This window comes from Fonsecaea pedrosoi, assembly GCF_000835455.1.
Source record: "Fonsecaea pedrosoi CBS 271.37 unplaced genomic scaffold supercont1.4, whole genome shotgun sequence".
Lineage (NCBI taxonomy): Eukaryota > Fungi > Ascomycota > Eurotiomycetes > Chaetothyriales > Herpotrichiellaceae > Fonsecaea > Fonsecaea pedrosoi.
Window position 1 is genome coordinate 4,319,473 of NW_013550612.1, and position 18,068 is coordinate 4,337,540.

Genomic DNA, 18,068 nt, shown 5'->3' on the forward strand with positions numbered 1-18,068 from the left:
CATGGCCTCTGAATTTCGTTCGTGCTTTTCGACAACTCGTTACTCACCATGAGTTTGTCCTGCGTAGGTTGCCCGGTTGATTCGTATAGTAGTAGTGATTAGATACCTCAGTCTTTTTTGACATAACAACTTGCGCTTGATCATCTCCGAACCAGCTACCCTGGCCACCGTCTCCTCATTTCCGTTAAGAAATCCTTGAGGCGGTTTCTGTTCTCTTTTCCATAATCTCTCTTTCCCCGTCCGTGCCTCGCCCGACCGATGGGCAGAGACGCCTAGAGTCCCAGGATATAGACATGGCTGACGTCTGCAGTCTGCTTTGCCCGTGAACCCGGAACTGGTGATGAAGCAACGCCCAACAAATCAGGGTCGGACTGGGATGAAGAACGGCGGACGAACCAATCAATGGTCACGCCTCACAGAACAAAGAGAATTCAAGGCTGACTGGTTCCGGGACCATAGGGATAGTTCTGCAACCAGTAAGGCGTGGTCTGGAAAGACGCCCTTTTGAGTACACTCCTTCTGCAAACAGTTGCACGCAGAATGGCTCCCATGCCAAAGACGACAGGGAGTTTCTGGGGTCATGGATAATCCAGACCCATTGTAGATATTGCCAGGACGATCCGTTTTCAGCTGGCTGCCTGAATGGCCTACAACTGTTCGCACTGGTCCCGGATTGATCAGAGCGCTCAGACCTCCACTTCCAAGGACATTGGAGTACCAAGGTGAGTCATTGGGCCTGCGATAACAAGTTCAATTTGCTCTTCCATGGCTGGTCAGGTGAAGAGTTTCCTTTTCCCTTGTTGCCATGCGCTTACGGTCTCGCATAATTGGGCCTTAAGTCGGGGACGGTTCCTCTCCAAATATGCATAGCGTCGATATTTGTCACCCGGTGCCCACCAGCTTCTTCGGAATGTGTTTAGCATGAGAATAGACGCGCCGGTGAGTCCTGGCGAGTCCAGAGTAGAAGCTGATTACGGCAAAAGTATCCCTTTCCAGATCGACGCCCGATGTTACGCGGTTGCGGCTCAATGGTTTGACGGCGTGGACGGCTTCGACTGATCCTTGATGGGTTACCGCATGATCTGCTTGATGGAGACAAAGCTGGACAATCTTTGATTGGTTCTTCCCCGGCCTCGACGGTCATCTTCCACATGTGGTCAATGCATTAGCATACGACCCCGCAACGATAGGCTGATACCTTTTCGAATGCTTCCACACTAGGTGCTTGTGTGCTCGATCCGTTTGAAGGAGCTTGTCCATTTTGGGGGGGTCTATACGAACTTCCCGCCCGTGTAACAGGGACGTCACCCAAGACGCTGAAGAATATCGACTTACCAGTATCCTGCAAGATCACCCTCTAGTCGATACGAATAAGAGCAACAAGAGTCTCGGCGGTCGATCCTCCGCTGTGCCACGTTACCACTAGTTGTCCACTCGTGCCCGTAACTAAGCCTTGCCGTGTATGCCGGACGCCTGATTGACGTCGAGGGGCCAAAAGGTTTGGGCCGGACCTTGATAGAGACGCACGGTCCGCAATGGTCTGAGCCGCAGTTCAATGTAAACTTGTAGCTTCTTTGACTCCTTTCCCCGCTCAGCTTGGATGACGCTGAATATCAAACATCAGCTGTGCTATGGTAACTCTCAGCCTTTGACAAGTCGCTTCACCACACGATACATATCCTGTAAATGATGTTTGGACAAGCAACTTCACAACTGTCTAAATCTCAGGCGTTAGTGAAGAAAGAGACGGGTTCACACCAAAGGCATGGGTATGTGCGGAGCAACAAGGACCTCTGAGAGCCAATATTAATGTTTCAATCAAGCAGAGCAAAGACAAATGGCTCTTTGCCCACATCCAAGGAGAGCGGTCGAAGCGACATGGACAACAACAAATCAAGTCTTGCTTCTCTGGACGAAAAGCCTCGTGTCAAGCAGCTTCATCACAAGGTGCGCAGCGGCTGCATAACATGCAAACGAAGAAGAATAAAATGCGACGAGGAGAAACCAACTTGCCAAAGGTACCAACCTTGCTCTGTGGCCCTTCCCTACCATACGTACAGACTGTTTCTCACCTTGTGAATCAGGTGCATTCGCTCTGGAAAAGTCTGCCTGGGTTATGATCCTCCTAGGGCGTGGATCTTTGACGCGGTAAAGTCCAAGAAACGAAACGAGACTCAGTGTTCGGAGGAACCGCCTGAAATATTGGCCCTGGGAGACGAAGGTGGCGGGGAAAATAGCTCCCAACCAGCAGAATATTTCTCGACCTGGTGTGATCCTTACTTGACGACAGCCCTCAATGTCTCGTTTGGCGACACGGAAGAAGAGCGCCGCAGTTTGGACTTCTGGTTGAAGGAGACCGGGCCTACCTTGGGGAATTTCGGGCCCGATAATGACTTTTGGTGCGGCTTCATCCCCCGTTGGGCGTGGCAATCCCCTATCCTCCGACATCTAATGGTGGCTGCAGCCATGGTCGATGAGCAGCTGGGCTTGTACCGCAAAGCGATGACATCGAGAGTGACTCCGCGGGTTTTCTGGCACTATCACGCAGCGATCACGAGGATGGCCACAGCAAAGGCACCTGACAAGTTGTGCCTGACGGTTGCGTGCTTGGTTGCCTGGATCTGCGAGACCATGCAGCGGAACTATATGGCAGCAGCTGTCCATATCAAGGCAGCATCGCGGCTCTGGGGAGAGCTCAAAGCGTCATCAGCCAGGTTTGATCGGTCCACTCTAGACATGATGGCGCCAATCGAGCGAGCGGTTCGAGTATGCGAGTCGTACGCGAATGCTGTCTTAACCGAAGAAACTCCGTCAAGCGGTCCGTTGCTTCATGGAACAGGTCTTGTGGGCGGAAGAGCATGCGACGTCCCCGTTGTCCATGCGCTCACACAAGCACGAGGCCTGTTGTTGGACTCGATTGCTGAATTTTCGACAAAGGATTGGACGGAGTCTGACGCTCGGCAGCAACGCCTGTTTGTGAGAAACTGGCACCAGGCCATCCGTCGCTATTGCAGCCATGGTCCAGAGTCGCGTCTATACAAAATCACCGTCCAGATGTTGTTCAATGTCGGCATGGCATTTCTCCCAGAAACCGAAGCAGGCATATTCAGCCATTACGCCAATCCGGACGCATTGAAGCATATTCTGGACGTTTTCGAGCAGATACAGAAAGAGAGGCAGAAAGAGAAGCCTAGCCCAGACGATGAAAATGTCGAGGAGACTCTGGTTCTTGCTTTGGAGGTTATGCTGAACAATATATGCCATGACAAGTTGCATCAGCGTGCTCAAAGGTTGCGGAGGACATTGAGAAGGCCATGCAGATACACCAAGTGCCGCGCAGCCGATGTTGACAGTGACCTCAACGCTCAATCTGCTCACATAGCGCAAGTCTTCTCCCCATCTCAAGAGCAACGGAGAGAGGATCTGGGCAACAGGCGGACATAATGTTCTTGATCATGAAATGGCATTGAAATGTGACTCTGTCTTTGCTTTGCCAGATGCCATGAGCGCCGTGACCGCCTTGCGTGACGACTTTGTCGTATCGGTTCTGATCTTGACAATCCTGTTTCATTGCAAAGGGGCGACTGGGGCATGCCCAACAGCAAAACCCCGAATACCCGCGGTTGGAATGGTGAATAATGGTAGACATGACCCCAATATCTTGTACGAGGAGCCGCTTCACGGAAGAGTGGTATCTTCCGTCAGGGTTATTGCCGCTGTTGGTATAGCCGGGCCTTTGTTTCCTGGAAAAACGTCCGTTCCTCGACAATATAGAGAGCTCTATTTGAAACGTGGCCACTTTATCAAGGCTAGTTCCTAGAGACACAAGTGCCTCGCAGGCGATGGGTATGGCCTCTGGGGCGCGAGAGATGGACATTGTCCTCCGTCACAGCAATGATTGTCACCAGCACTTGGAGTCCTGCGCCATCTGAGATCCTTTAGGGGCTTGAATTACTAAGATGTGGCTGAATATCTTGATTCCATCATGTGGTCTCGGCCCCCTTGCCGCCGAATCTATCGGCAACGGCTCTCCCCTGATGCTCATGTTCCTTGCGATGGTCTAGGTCCTCGTCTGTACTTTGATAATCCTCTTTTTGTCGCCCATGACGATGATGGCGGCGATGGCGATGGTGCTCGTGGCGACGCCTGTGTCGATGTTCGCTTCTTCGTTCCTGGTGTCGAGCGCTGACTTCTGCTTTGGTATATCCTTCGTCCAAATTGAACTCTTCCAGACTCTCCAAATCATCTTTGTCATGGGCCGTTCTCCTCTTGCGCTTTCTATGGTGCCGTTCATTCCTTTTTGTCCCTCTGACTTCTGCGAGATCTCTCTCACGTTCCTTCATCCACTCCTGTCTTTGTCGTTCATTCTCTCTGAGGGCCTTGACACCCCGCTTCATGGCGGCGAGAGGATCATTTGCATTGAGCCGTGTGAGTTCTCTTTCCTGTTTCCGGGGATCCTCGTCACCCCATTTCTCTCGCTCTGGCTGGATGGACGTATACCATGTGTCTTTAGGTCCATCCCTCCCGTTTACAGCGTCTGAGAGGTAGACCGTGTATGGATCTTTTCTTTGTTCTTGATCTGCGTGAGATCGCTTCTCGGGCGCTGGAACTAGGGAGATATGGCCATTGACGTCAACAAGGGAAGTATGGTCTTGCTTGGGCTTGTTTGTGGACTTGGATGTATTTTCCAGGGCGAGTCGAATATCACGATCCGTGTCATCTTCCCCCGGTAGCTTGCGTTTCAAGGTCCTACTCTTGCCCTTGCCCTGTTGTTGTAGGATGGAGAGTCTATCGTCTGCTTCACGCCGCAAATCGTTCTTCTCTTGTTCGGCGGCCTGGTCACGGGCTTTGGCTTCATCGCGCTTGACCCTCTCGATGTTCGCAGGGGAATAGACATTCCAAGATTTTTTGTGGAGGAGATGGAGAGGCATTTTTCAAATCGAACCGTCCGTTGTAGTACCATCAAGTGGTTGAGGTGCGCCTACGACAAATTGTTGCGGGGACAAATAGCGGGACAAGGTCGAGGCACCTCAGCCTCGTCACTATCGCCACCAGGCTGTGCCCGGCAAAACGTCGGGGAGTGGAGGGACTGGATGTCATCCTCAAAGTCGCCGCCTCAGGCGCAGTGCAGTTTGGGGGGCTTGAAACAATCTGGGAGTTGCTGTGCCTATTTGTGACGACTTACAGTTGTTCTGTCGTTTTGTATCTGTTTCCACACCATATCCGTGGATCTGTCCTCTCTTTCCCGCTTTGGGTCTTGTCACAACCCCCTTCAAGATTTCGATCTTTCCCATCTTCACCCCTCGCTCCAGTCATGTCCTTCCTCAACAGAAACAATTTATTTGGTGGTTCAGGGCAACCTCCGCGCGATCAATACGGCCAGCAGCCGTCTCCTCAGCGAGGAGGGCGTCCTTCTTACCCCCCGCCTGGCGGCTATGACACACACATGAACGGTTACGACTCTCCTAGGCCAAGATATGACAGTCCTGGCCTGCCTGCGAGAAACATGCCTCCGCGCCCCATGGGCCACCAGGCGAGTCCCAGTCGTGGCGCCCCTGCCAGAGGTCGGAGTGGTGTTATGACACTACAACCTGCAAAATCTCCGGACAATTCCTATACCTTCCGCAACCTCGTGGCCGTATCCTCACAGGACGTTCCTCCTTCATACGATGGCACCGACGTATTCCTTCTTATCAACGGCATGTATGTCGTCTCATCTCGGCCTATTGATGCGTTTCCCAGGGGCAGCATTGGCCTTTCTGAACCCCAACGATCTTGGATGGGTGTAGCTTTGACAGACCTAGTGCAGGCTGAAGTCTATGATCCCTTCAGCCAAGGGGCCCAGGCATATATTGGTGCGATGGATATTGAAATTGGCTTCGCGAGCACGAGGAAAACCACAGATGCGCCGTACGATCAGGATGATCTGGCCAAAGAGATTACAAAGGTATGTTGAGAAGTACCTGGGCCGTGGTTCAATACTGATCTTAGTCGGTAGTTATTCAACAGCCAGATGTTCGCTCCCGGTCAGCGGTTCCTCATGGACCTCAAAAGCATCCCACTCAACCTCACAGTCAAGACAGTACAGCTGGCGGACCTAAGCGAAAAAGCTGCGCCTACAACGTCTGATCCTCTGGCACGAGGCATTTTGACCCCTCAAACCCAGATCAATTTCTTCAAAGATGGCAAGACTCCTATCAACCTCAAAGCGTCCTCTCGTCGGCCTGCTGCCAATTCCATCATCGCCCCCGACTTTAAATTTGAGGACATGGGCATTGGTGGGTTGGATGCGGAATTTGTGACTATTTTCCGGCGAGCATTTGCCTCCCGCGTCTTCCCTCCTGGGCTCGTGGAGAAGCTGGGTATTCAGCACGTGAAGGGCATCCTACTCTACGGCCCCCCGGGTACCGGAAAGACATTGATTGCGCGACAGATTGGCAAGATGCTCAATGCGAGAGAGCCAAAAGTTATCAATGGTCCTGAAGTATTGAACAAATACGTCGGCCAGTCTGAAGAAAACATCCGGAAACTCTTCGCCGATGCAGAGAAGGAATACAAAGAAAAGGGAGATGAATCCGGTCTTCACATCATCATTTTTGACGAGCTGGATGCTGTCTGTAAGCAGAGAGGTAGCGGTGCCGGTGGAGGCACCGGAGTGGGAGACAGTGTGGTCAACCAGCTCCTCTCTAAGCTCGATGGCGTGGATCAGTTGAACAACATCCTCCTTATCGGCATGACGAATCGGAAAGATATGATTGATGATGCTCTCTTACGGCCTGGACGTCTTGAGCTACATATGGAGATATCCCTGCCGGACGAACACGGTCGAGCGCAAATTTTGAAAATTCACACACAAAAAATGCGTGATAACCAGGTCCTCGACCCGGATGTGAACCTCGAGGAACTGGCTCGCAAGACCAAGAACTTTTCTGGCGCTGAGATTGGCGGTCTGGTCAAGTCCGCCACGTCGTTTGCATTTTCCCGCCATATCAAGGTGGGCACGATGGCGGGAATCACGGATGACGTGGCAGATATGAAGGTCAAGCGGGCCGATTTCGAAAGTGCTCTGGAGGAAGTGAAACCAGCGTTTGGCGTGTCAGAGGAAGAGCTCTCGTACTGCCTCCGTGGAGGCGTCATCCACTTTTCACAGTATATCAAGGATGTGCTTGAGGAAGGGAAGCTCTTTGTGGAACAGGTGCGCAACCCCGATTCCACGCCGCTCTTCTCAGTGTGCCTCCACGGGCCTCCTGGCTGCGGAAAGACGGCCTTAGCAGCCAAGATTGCGATCGACAGCGGATACCCGTTCATCAAGTTGGTCAGCAACAAGGATACGTTGGAAATGTCGGAATCCCAGAAGATCTCGTACCTGAGCAAGGTATTCATGGACGCATACAAATCACCCATGTCGTGCGTGGTGCTGGATGACATCGAGGAATACACCGAATGGACACCCATTGGCCCTCGATTTTCCAACCCCATATTGAAGACACTGGTTGCACTGTTACGCAAAGCGCCTCCACCAGGACGAAGCCTCCTCATCCTTGTGACGGCCACAGAACGCTCGGTCCTCCAACAACTAGATTTCTGGCGCCACTTCAACAGCGACGTACCCGTCGCCAACGTGCGGACGTACGACGAACTGGAATTTGTCATGAAGGAATCCAAAGCCTTCGAAGCTGGAGAGATCTCCAGGGCGGTCTCAGAGATTCGAGATATCACGCGCAGCGACGTTGTAGGAGTCGGCATCAAGCATGTGCTGCAAGCCATTGAGACAGCCAAGTTTGACACCGATCGGGTCACACGGTTTGCCGGGACTTTGAGCAGAGTCATTGCTGAGCGTGGGGAAGGGAGTAGTAGCATGTTTCATTGACCGAGAGAGAATAAGTAGATGATGTAAATGGTATGATATTTCGGGTGTCGATACTACGAAAGGTCTCTTAGCGAGCGCTGTGCCATTCCGGCGATGAATGTCATATCAAATGAGCTTGTCATCCGCAAACATATAGTGGCGAAGGGGGGTATTGTCCATGGCCATCTTTCGTGGTTGGGTCCTCGAGCAACTCCCACTTCCTAAGACAGTATATTTGGGATGGTCCTTTTGTATAGACAAGGCTCGAGCACGTCAGGCTTGTCCACCGGCATTTTCCCGCACTCAATCATAGTATGCCCCACAGATCCGACCCTCGCAATTATGAGGTTGAGGAATAATAATGGGTCTATCCCGGCGTGGGCCCCAAGCGGCTTTCGGTAGTTGCAATGCCCCAGTGTGTTTTCGATGCCGCCTCGAATGTCTTTTTGCAGGGAGTGTGAAAAAAAACTGCCATATAATGATAGCCCAACATAATCGACTTGGTCAACCAAGTGGCGCCGACTGTGAGTACTGATTAGCCAGATATACCGATTGTCGTGGCCGTCGCTGGCGCAGAGGTAGTGTATACAGATATATATATATACTCTGTACAAACCATGGCATCCTCTTCCAGCCATAAACAACCCACGCCTTTCCCTCATGGCGCCTTTCTGCCCAATGGTCAGTTCGACAACCAGCAACGAGATCCTCCTCTCCCTCCCGACCATCCCACCATCGGCTATAAGCTGAACCACTTCATGTTGCGGATCCGCGACCCGGCCAAATCCATCCCCTTTTACGTCGACATCATGGGGATGCGGACCGTCTTCACCATGAACGTCGGTCCCTTCACCATCTATTATCTCGGATACCCGCAGACCGACGAACACCGGGCAGACCTCATGAAATTCGGCGCCGACACCGCCGCCAAGCTGCAACATACCTTGGGATTGTTGGAGCTGTATCACGTCCATGGTTCGGAGAAACAGGATCCGGGTTACTACTCGACGGGCAACGAGCCGGGGCACCTTGGGTTTGGCCATCTGGGGTTCACCGTGCCTAGCGTTCCAGACGCCCTGAAACGAATGAGGGAGCACGGCGTCGAGATCTTGAAGGATCTAGGCGTCTGCACGAGAGAGAGCATCCCGATCAGTGACTGGGAGAACGAGCGCGGCATCGGCGTCGAAGTCAAGGGGACCGAAAGCGAGATCCACGACGAGTATAGAAAGGTCTTTGATAGGATTGCCTTTGTGAAGGATCCGGTGAGTGCGGGTTTCTCCCTCTTCCCTGTCCAACCTCAATATGTCTTGTTGCTGAACTGAGGACGTGGTCTCAGGATGGATATATCGTCGAGTTGGTGCCGCAGAACATGCGTCCTCTAGACCCCTAGGCGGGATTGAAAAACAGTCATCGTTGGAACCTCGACATTCCCGGGAAGGGTAAGTCGATTTCAGTGGTGGAAGGCCCTCGAGTGCCTCTTTTGGCAGTACGATATGCTTGGACTGAATGAAGAGAAAGCTAGTTGCAGGGGAGGAAGGTAGCCATGTCGTTTTATGCCATTGAGTATATTCGGTCTGGACATACCCAGATACCATGTGCTTTGCCACTGTCGAGTCCTCTTGGAAGGAAATGACAGGTAGGGAAGGCGGTAGAAGGATCTAGACAACAAGAGGGACTGAGGCAGCAAGGCCACGAGGCTGTAAAGCAAAGAACTGGCATTTATGCTCTGCCCTATAAATGCTTGGTCATTATACGGTGAAACACTGCTTACTAATGCGCCACGGATATCAAACATCGTGTCTCCTTCAACTTCCCTTTCACACTGCATCACTCTTTCTTGGACCTGGTTTGCTCTGCGGCCTAACTACCAAAATGGAGAAATGCCATCAACATGGACATGCCGTCTGTTTTGTTCCTCCTCCCTCCGCTTTCGACCGGTGCATTCAGCCTGAATTCGGTCTTCGAGGTTTAGCCGATGCTTTGATGTCACCATTGCCGGGAGCAATACTTGCATATTCCTGTCGGCATAAGCCCACCGAGCAGCATGCCATTTCCCTGTTCAAGTCATAGTTAGAGATGATCGACATCATGCAGCCAATGAAAGATACAGGTCCATGTGCGGAGAAGTTCAAATCAAGGTTAGCCATTGTTCCCGGGGTACGGGGAACGTCCTTGAGCTCGAAATGAAAGGCGCCGCATTGGAAAAAGCCGGCTATTCTACTGCTGTATGGTGAGTATATATGATCTGGAGAATGTCCGGTACGCCAGTGAAGGAGCAAGCAGCATCCTCAGCGAACTTAGCATGATGCGCTTGTTCCTTGTGCTCGTGGCAGCCAGCCTTGCCGCTGCTGAAACTGGTATCGACGCCTGGCTGCGCTATGCGCCCATTTCTTCTCCTAGGCCCAGTCAGAGTCTCCCTTCAAACATCATTTCTTTGAATGCCACAATAAATGGGCCGGTGCATATTGCAGCCGTTGAGCTACAGAAAGGTCTTGCAGGCATCCTGGATCACAACATCTCGGTCATCTACCCAACCAGTTACCAACTCAGCAACACAACGACATCTATCCTCGTCGGCACTGTGTCAGAGTATGCAAACACCTTAAGCGAACCTCCACAGATCCCAAAACTCGTGGATGATGGGTATTGGCTCAATACGACAGGGTCCACGGTCCAGATCCTCGGTCACAATGAACGCGGTGCCCTCTATGGTGCATTCCAGTATCTTTCGATGATCGCCCAAGGCAATATCTCCAACGTCGCATTTGCTTCCAATCCGGATGCCCCTCTACGGTGGGTGAATCAATGTAAGTTTCCTGCAGGCCCTGTACTGTTGGATTGCTGTAAGTCTTTTTACTAACCACAAGTAGGGGACAACTTGGATGGGTCAATTGAGAGAGGGTACGGTGGTCCTTCGATCTTCTTCACAAACGGCACGGTTGCCAGTGATCTGGATCGTGTCTCGGCCTACGGGCGTCTCCTGGCATCGATCGGCATCAACGGGATCATTGTTAACAATGTCAATGCCAATGCCTCTCTTCTCAGTTCCGAAAATGTGGAAGGACTCGGAAGAATTGCGGACGCTTTTCGGCCGTACGGCGTGCGTGTTGGTATTTCTCTAAACTTCGCCTCGCCAACAGCCAATCTGGTCTATGGCAATCTCAGCACATTCGACCCAATAGATCCTGATGTCATAGCATGGTGGACGAATGTTACGGACACTCTGTACGAGCGTGTTCCTGACATGGCAGGATATCTCGTCAAAGCCAACTCTGAAGGGCAGCCTGGACCCCTGACATACAATCGAACCCTGGCTGAAGGAGCAAACCTTTTTGCCAACGCTCTACAGCCACACGGTGGTATCCTCGTATTTCGCGCGTTCGTCTACGACAGCGTCCACTTGAACGAATCAATCTGGAACGAGGATCGCGCAAATGCTGCAGTCCAGTTTTTCACTGGCCTGGATGGCAAGTTTGCAGAAAATGTCGTTATTCAGATCAAATACGGACCGATTGATTTCCAAGTCCGCGAGCCTGCTTCGCCTCTTTTTGCTTACCTGCGGAACACGAGCACCTCAATCGAGCTAGAAGTCACGCAAGAGTATTTGGGACAACAATGTCACCTGGTATACCTGCCTCCCTTGTGGAAGACAGTCCTGGACTTCGATATGCGAGCTAACCATACCGAGTCCCTCGTCCGCGATATCGTCACTGGCAAGCGCTTCAACAGGCCTCTTGGTGGCGCCGCGGCCGTGGTCAATGTTGGAACTAATGACACTTGGCTGGGAAGTCATCTCTCAATGTCGAATTTGTATGGTTACGGTCGCCTAGCCTGGGATTTTTCCAGCGACCCAGAGGCTATCTTACAGGACTGGGTTCGCCTCACATTTGGATCGAATCCGGCTGTTGTGGCTGCAATCACTAATATGTCGATGGCGTCGTGGCCCGCGTACGAAAACTATACGGGTAATCTCGGCATTCAAACTCTGACTGATATTCTATATACGCATTTCGGACCTAATCCCCAATCTCAAGACAACAACCCCTGGGGCCAATGGACCCGAGCAGACCGCAAAACCATTGGAATGGACCGCACCGTGTCGAACGGGACAGGCTTTGCAGGACAATATCCTGTAGAAGTGGCAGCTATCTACGAGAACATCTCGACCACACCGGACGATCTCCTTCTCTGGTTCCACCACGTCAACTACACACAGCAGTTGCACTCTGGCGAGACTGTCATCCAGCACTTCTATAACGCCCATTATGCGGGCGCAGAAACTGCACAGACCTTTGTCACGCAGTGGCAAGGTCTCCAGGGCAAGATCGACCAGCAACGGTACAACGAGACTCTGTTCCGGTTGACGTACCAGGCAGGCCATTCGATTGTGTGGCGCGACGCAATCACCAACTTCTACCACAACCTGTCGGGCATTGATGACAGCCAAAATCGGGTTGGAAACCACTCGTGGCGTGTCGAGGCAGAGAGCATGACACTGCAGGGCTACGAGCCGTATACCGTGTCACCTTTTGAGGCAGCCTCGAATGTGACGGCCATCGTGACCTCTGCCAACACGACCACCGGCACAGCGACGACGATGCTTAATTTCCCCAACGGCACATACAGCCTCGCTGTGAACTATTACGATCTGATTGGCGGCAAGTCTCAATGGACGGTATCCCTGAACAACCACCAGATTGGGTCGTGGGTTGGCGATCTCGAGGACCGACTGGGCCACGCTCCCAGCGTATATCTCGATGTAAGTGTCGACGGTTTCGTCTTTGTGGAGCCATGCGTGCCCTATTCCGTCTTTTGTTGGACGGACAGAACAAAAAGCTGACACCATTTTTCTCCCAGGGCCACTCTGCCGCACGAATCACATTCCACAACGTCACCGTCGGACGGGGAGACGTCTTAAAGATCGTGGGCGTGGCAGACGGCATCGAGCCCGCCCCGCTGGATTACATCTCGGTGTTGCCCGCGGGAGTGGTTGACTGAGAAAAGTCCATAATCCACACTACATAGATAGACCACAGGTACTGCTTCTATTGCCCACGACTTTTTTCTCTAATTACGAAAAAAGGAAAACTCCCCCCTCTGACCCTCACGAGAGTTCGACAAGTGCTAGAGAATCTACACGCAGAACAAAACATACATACTTGATGTCCCTTTCGTATCATAGGTACATGCATACACAGCCACATAGATATCTACATAATCGAGATTAGAGACAGCGATATTATTTCTGGTGACAACAGATCCCACCAACTCATTTCATAGACCTCCCCGGTTTTCTACAGACCTTATTCGCTTCCCGGATCTCGAGTTTTCGAGCAAATTTCTTTTTGATTCAGGTGACAGACATATTCAACTCTCCCGTTTTTGGTCGCTTCAGGCTTTCTTCCGTCGATCGTAAAACTGTCAGAATATGCTTCAAAGTGATTAATTTATTGGACGAGGGACAGATGAAAACTGTGGGATCGCTCGCCAAGGGTCATTAGATTTATTTACTGATTTGTAAAGAGTCCTCAGTGCAGAGGAGGGTACGCTGCCGCGGCAGCTATGTCGATGTCGATGTCGATGTCGGTGCCGATACCGATTCCGCTTCAGGGATTCGTAAAGGCGACAGGAGGCGGGCGCCAACCGCAAACCGTGCATGCCACGGAGGCCACGACGACTATAAAGGCGAGCTTCAAGGTCGCAAGGAACCACGACCAGAGAACCCTCGGCGTGTGCGACAATTCAGCCACGGCGCACGACAAGGAAACACGAAAACTCCGCTGCAGCCCTCTCAGCCAGGCGACCGTCCGGAGGACGGGAGCGGTGAGTTTACTCACCACGCTGTTCCTGTACCGCTGCACCTTGGTATCGAGGTTCGGGATCGCGGGACAGTTCGGTGCCCCCGTGACCAAGCACGCCGTCGTATCCAGCTGCTGGGCTCCCTGGAGGCGACGAACGTTGCGGTCGACCTCGGTGAAAGCGGAGAATCCCAGGGCGGCTTTGGGTTCGCGGCGGTCCGCGCATTCCAAGTGACGCCGTCGACGTCGCAGAATGGCATTCACCTCCGGGTTCGCCACGAACAGCTCGTCCGTCCTGAAGGACAGCTTGGTGCTCGTGGGCACGGGGAGACGCTGGGCGTAGCGGGACTGGACCCAGCTGACGCGCGACTTGACGGTGAGTTTCGGCCCGACCAGCGCCGCGAAGTACGTGTCGGTGAGCTTCAGGGAGAGCAGGTCCGGGTAGGGAAGATGGTCGGCGATGATGTGGTGGATTTCTGGCGGCAGAGAAGCGAGACGCTTGTGGGTGTTGGGTGATGAGAGTTCTTGTTGTGAGGATTTCGGTGCGCGCTGTAGAAAAGTTGTCGATGCCATTAGCATGAAGAGCTGTCGCGCAGCGATTGCGAGATTTTGGAAATGTCGCTGGCTCTCGAGGGCCTTGACTTATGGCTGATTATCGAACAATGCAAGCTCGTGTGTTATGTGTAGATGCGTGGACAGGGGTGTGTTGTGGCAGTATATTCCAAGCTTAGCATAGAGCAGCTGAAGCAAAAGGACTGAAGAGCAAAAAGGCAACAGAAAACAATCACCTCCTTCAAGGGAGCACTACACAGTATATAGTCGCCTCCAAGAGCTCTGGTTAGATTGTGGGATTTATCATGTCTGCCTAGCGAGGCTGAATTGACGCCAGCCTGCCCGCGTCGGGTCGGGACAAGCTGGCATAATCGAGCAATGAGGCTGAGTCTTCTTAATCACATAGACTGTAGCAGTATTCCAGAATGAAAGATATGGTCAGTGGAGAAGAGCAGGAAATAAATATCGTCTACAAGAAAGAACAAGGCAAAGAGAGCTTCGGTTGTAGATGCGGCCGGACGAATCATGTTTTGTTTTGTCGCATCCCGGCTCGGCGGTCAACAACAGTACGAGCCTGATCAGAATGTCAAAGTTGCAATAATACTATACTAGGTAATGTCTACGTCCTGGAGAGACAAAGTATCATCTAATGGATGCAGCATACTCGGGTTACCAGATAGAAAGGCTTCTCGCGCAACTGACATAAAACCAACTACACCTTTCCTTTCCCACAGCCCTCAGCGCCATCCGCTTCATAGCCTCCTTGTACTTGTACAAGTTCATTCTAGATCAGGGCCTCCACCTGAAGGCGGGATGTTTCCAATCAAGGTCTTGCACCTGTTTCAATGACAGTCCATCCAACTCGGTATCAATATCCTTCGTCTCCCGCCGCTTATTATCCCCCCACATCCAAAACAGTAGGAGAATGGAAAGAATCAATATAGTTGACGAGGTAGCCAAGTTCAATCCATTGCCGATATGGTAGTTTGGCGCGTCAAAGGGGAGGAAAGACCAGGTCGATATCAAGCCCCCAACATTTCCGAACATGACATTCGTGCCAATGGCCGCTGAGCGAGCCGTATCTGACACGACATTGGCGGAGACTTGGGCATTGCAAAGTGCACCGTACGAAAAAGCTCCGGCTGCAATCAAAAAGGTTGCTCCGTAGCGGACGTGAGAATTGGTGCTGGCCAAGAACATGATGTATCCGCACATCATCAATGGCGCAGAGAGGATGAAGAAGATGTTGCGACGATCGTACCGCCATGAGAGCAGGGGGAATAGAAGGACAAAGAAAGCTCCCACGACATATGGCGGAACAGTGTGGAGTTGTTGCGACACAACCGAGTTCTTAGGATAGATCGTCTTGACAATAGTGGGGAGGAAGAAGGCCAAGCCTTGCACGGTGATGTTGTCCAGGAGGAAGATGAATGACGTGGCGAGGGTGACCGGGCTTATTATGCCACGGAGAATCTTGGGCACATCCAGTTTGTCGAGGACCTCTGTCGTACCAACGCGCTCAGACTTGACCCGAGCAATCGCAAGATCTTTCTCTTCTTGACTCAGCCATCTTGCAGTCTCGGGTCGGTCGGTCAGGGTGAAGAAGGAAATGAGTGAAAGACCGCAGGTGATGATCCCTTCGATAGCGAAGATCATCCGCCACTCATGAAGGCCTCCAAAATGGCTCAATTTGAGAATGGCAGAAGCCAAAAGGCCACCGAAAGCCCCAGCAAGGGGCGCCATAACAATATAGAGCGAAAGCCGGAATGCCAACTCGCTTCGACGGTACCCTGCAAAATCTGTGAGCTGGGACCAACGAACCATGGTTGCACCTGAAGCAAGTCGTTGCTACAAGAGAAAAACAATCTGTCAACGAAGAAAAAACTCACATCGAGACATATAATAAGCAATGCCTGGAAGCATACCCGCCTCGGCCACACCCAAGAGAAACCGTACACCACATGCCGCGCCTATATGGTGTACGAAGGCTGTGCAGATGGAAAATATTCCAAACGCAAGCGAGGTGGCGGGCAGGAACCAGCCGGGGCCAAAGTACTTGCACGCCATATTTGCTGGCAGCTCAAAGAGGATATAACTGATGTAGAAGGTGGAGAGAACAACATTATAGTCATTCCCCGTCAAATGAAGGTCTCTTTCGAGCCCAGCGAGTTTGGCGTTACCTGGAAGAAGGCCGTCAGTACCTCGTACGGCATTACACATTGGACCCTGTGCAACGAACCGATATTGGCACGATCAATGAAGCAAAAGAGGTAGAGCAGTGCAACCGTCGGAACGATATAGAGATCAATCTTCCAGCGCAGTCTGGCTTCAGCCTTGGGGTCGAAGGTCACAAGGGAGTGGCCATATCTAAGGTAGCAAGCGTCAGCAGCCGTTGGCCTATTCTCCATTCACAGCGAGAATCTGGTTGGCATACCTGTCGGTAGCAGCATGGCCTCTTTCCGCAGCCTCATGGAAATTCTCCGTGTGCATGGCGGCAGCCTTTTCGTTCATCGCCTCATCTTGAAGCGATTGCCGGACAGCATGATCCACCTGACGTTCCTCTGCGCTGTGATCTTTAGAAGCCATGTTGGATGAATCTGGATAAATGATCAAAGTGTGGCGATAACGAAAGATGTCGAGACAAAAGCATTATCTGGAGAGGAGGGGGCGACTGGGTCTAAGTAGTCTTGGGTCGCCATGCCATCGCCGAGGGCAGCCGTGGGTTGCTGATCGATTATTGGCAAGGTCCATCATCCGCTTCCATCGTCTATCGAATGGTCAGTGACGAATAAACAATCCGGGGCTTGCAGAGCGAGGGTCACAACCGTGAGTCTTGGCCTGGCCATCCGGAAAACGCACCTGGCACCCTTGTCAGCAAAGGACAAGGCTGGTCGAAGAAGCGATGGGGGTCTAGAATTGCGGGTGCAGCGGGTCCTGGAGACGAAATGACGGGGAGAGGAAGATGACGGGTCCAAGATGGCACGATGGCACGCTGGCACGAGGAGCAAAAGGATGGGTGTTGCGGCTTTTGCGGGGGGACCAATGATGACTTGCGGTGAGTGAAAGGACTTGCAAACCAACCCTTCCCTGCGCTCCTCTCACTCAACTCTGTACGAGGTTTTTGTCGCTACTCACCAGTTTCGCTGTGGCGGAAATAGTGCCATGCTTGGCTCTTTCGATCAAGCTTGATTGACAGACTCGTGTCTTTGTCTCTGTTACCAGTCTTACTGTGTTTGCCAAACACTCTCCATACTCGTAGACCAGACAAAAGACAGACAAAAGGCACAACTCATTGATATTCACGAGCACTTTCCTGCCCCCTGCGAGTCCAAGTTCGAGTTCGAGTTCGAGTTCGAGTCCTCCGTTCAGGAACCAAATGCTTCCGGGTGCCCGCCCCTGGTCAAAAGTCCTCCTGAGTGCCATCCGTTCCGCCCATTAGCACTTGTTCACTTCATCGCCCAGAAGACCTTGTGCATATCTCTAGCGTGCCCAGACACCGCCATCAGCCCCCATCCTCCGGGACTTCGACTCGGGAAGTAATGGTATGCGGGGACGAACTGGCTTGGCTCCAGTAGATGAACACCGCCCGCATTCCGTCTTGGTTGATCTCATCCCGAGAAATGTTATCCTTTCTTGTATCGACTCGGTCCGGTTGGATCACGGCGCAATAGCCAAGTTGGGCCTGCTTTAGGTCGATGGAAAGAAGGAACACGAGGATCTCACCAAGAGGAGGGACAAAGCGTGGCTTAAGTGCTTCATCCGAACTCCACCAGCGAAACCGTCCCCAAGGAACTACACGCAGACTTGCAACCCAAGGGCAGTAGGCCGGCTTCTTGCAACGTTCTCGGAAGCCTGATGCGGCATATGAG

At 52.2% G+C, this 18,068-nt stretch overlaps 7 protein-coding genes across 7 annotated transcripts; 4 read left to right on the forward strand and 3 right to left on the reverse strand.

The window, feature by feature from the left end:
- Positions 1 to 1,878: 1,878 nt before the first annotated feature.
- Z517_07372 (uncharacterized protein) lies at positions 1,879 to 3,444 on the forward strand (the record flags this gene model as incomplete). Its single annotated transcript, XM_013429110.1, has 2 exons — positions 1,879 to 2,018; positions 2,085 to 3,444. The coding sequence occupies 2 exons, from the start codon at positions 1,879 to 1,881 to the stop codon at positions 3,442 to 3,444; spliced, it is 1,500 nt and encodes a 499-aa protein (XP_013284564.1).
- Positions 3,445 to 3,983: 539 nt separating this feature from the next.
- Positions 3,984 to 4,931, reverse strand: Z517_07373 (uncharacterized protein; the record flags this gene model as incomplete). The annotated part of the gene is made up of 1 exon (XM_013429111.1): positions 3,984 to 4,931. The coding sequence occupies one exon, from the start codon at positions 4,929 to 4,931 to the stop codon at positions 3,984 to 3,986; it is 948 nt and encodes a 315-aa protein (XP_013284565.1).
- A 383-nt stretch (positions 4,932 to 5,314) lies between these two features.
- On the forward strand, positions 5,315 to 7,870 carry Z517_07374 (uncharacterized protein; the record flags this gene model as incomplete). The annotated part of the gene is made up of 2 exons (XM_013429112.1): positions 5,315 to 5,947; positions 5,999 to 7,870. 2 exons carry the CDS (start codon positions 5,315 to 5,317, stop codon positions 7,868 to 7,870), a joined length of 2,505 nt encoding a protein of 834 aa, XP_013284566.1.
- Positions 7,871 to 8,466: 596 nt separating this feature from the next.
- On the forward strand, positions 8,467 to 9,239 carry Z517_07375 (lactoylglutathione lyase; the record flags this gene model as incomplete). Its single annotated transcript, XM_013429113.1, has 2 exons — positions 8,467 to 9,111; positions 9,186 to 9,239. 2 exons carry the CDS (start codon positions 8,467 to 8,469, stop codon positions 9,237 to 9,239), a joined length of 699 nt encoding a protein of 232 aa, XP_013284567.1.
- Positions 9,240 to 10,154: 915 nt separating this feature from the next.
- On the forward strand, positions 10,155 to 12,847 carry Z517_07376 (uncharacterized protein; the record flags this gene model as incomplete). The annotated part of the gene is made up of 3 exons (XM_013429114.1): positions 10,155 to 10,656; positions 10,720 to 12,608; positions 12,707 to 12,847. The coding sequence occupies 3 exons, from the start codon at positions 10,155 to 10,157 to the stop codon at positions 12,845 to 12,847; spliced, it is 2,532 nt and encodes an 843-aa protein (XP_013284568.1).
- Positions 12,848 to 13,455: 608 nt separating this feature from the next.
- On the reverse strand, positions 13,456 to 14,220 carry Z517_07377 (uncharacterized protein; the record flags this gene model as incomplete). The annotated part of the gene is made up of 1 exon (XM_013429115.1): positions 13,456 to 14,220. One exon carries the CDS (start codon positions 14,218 to 14,220, stop codon positions 13,456 to 13,458), a length of 765 nt encoding a protein of 254 aa, XP_013284569.1.
- A 768-nt stretch (positions 14,221 to 14,988) lies between these two features.
- On the reverse strand, positions 14,989 to 16,785 carry Z517_07378 (uncharacterized protein; the record flags this gene model as incomplete). Its single annotated transcript, XM_013429116.1, has 4 exons — positions 14,989 to 15,989; positions 16,089 to 16,379; positions 16,439 to 16,566; positions 16,634 to 16,785. The coding sequence occupies 4 exons, from the start codon at positions 16,783 to 16,785 to the stop codon at positions 14,989 to 14,991; spliced, it is 1,572 nt and encodes a 523-aa protein (XP_013284570.1).
- Positions 16,786 to 18,068: the final 1,283 nt, after the last annotated feature.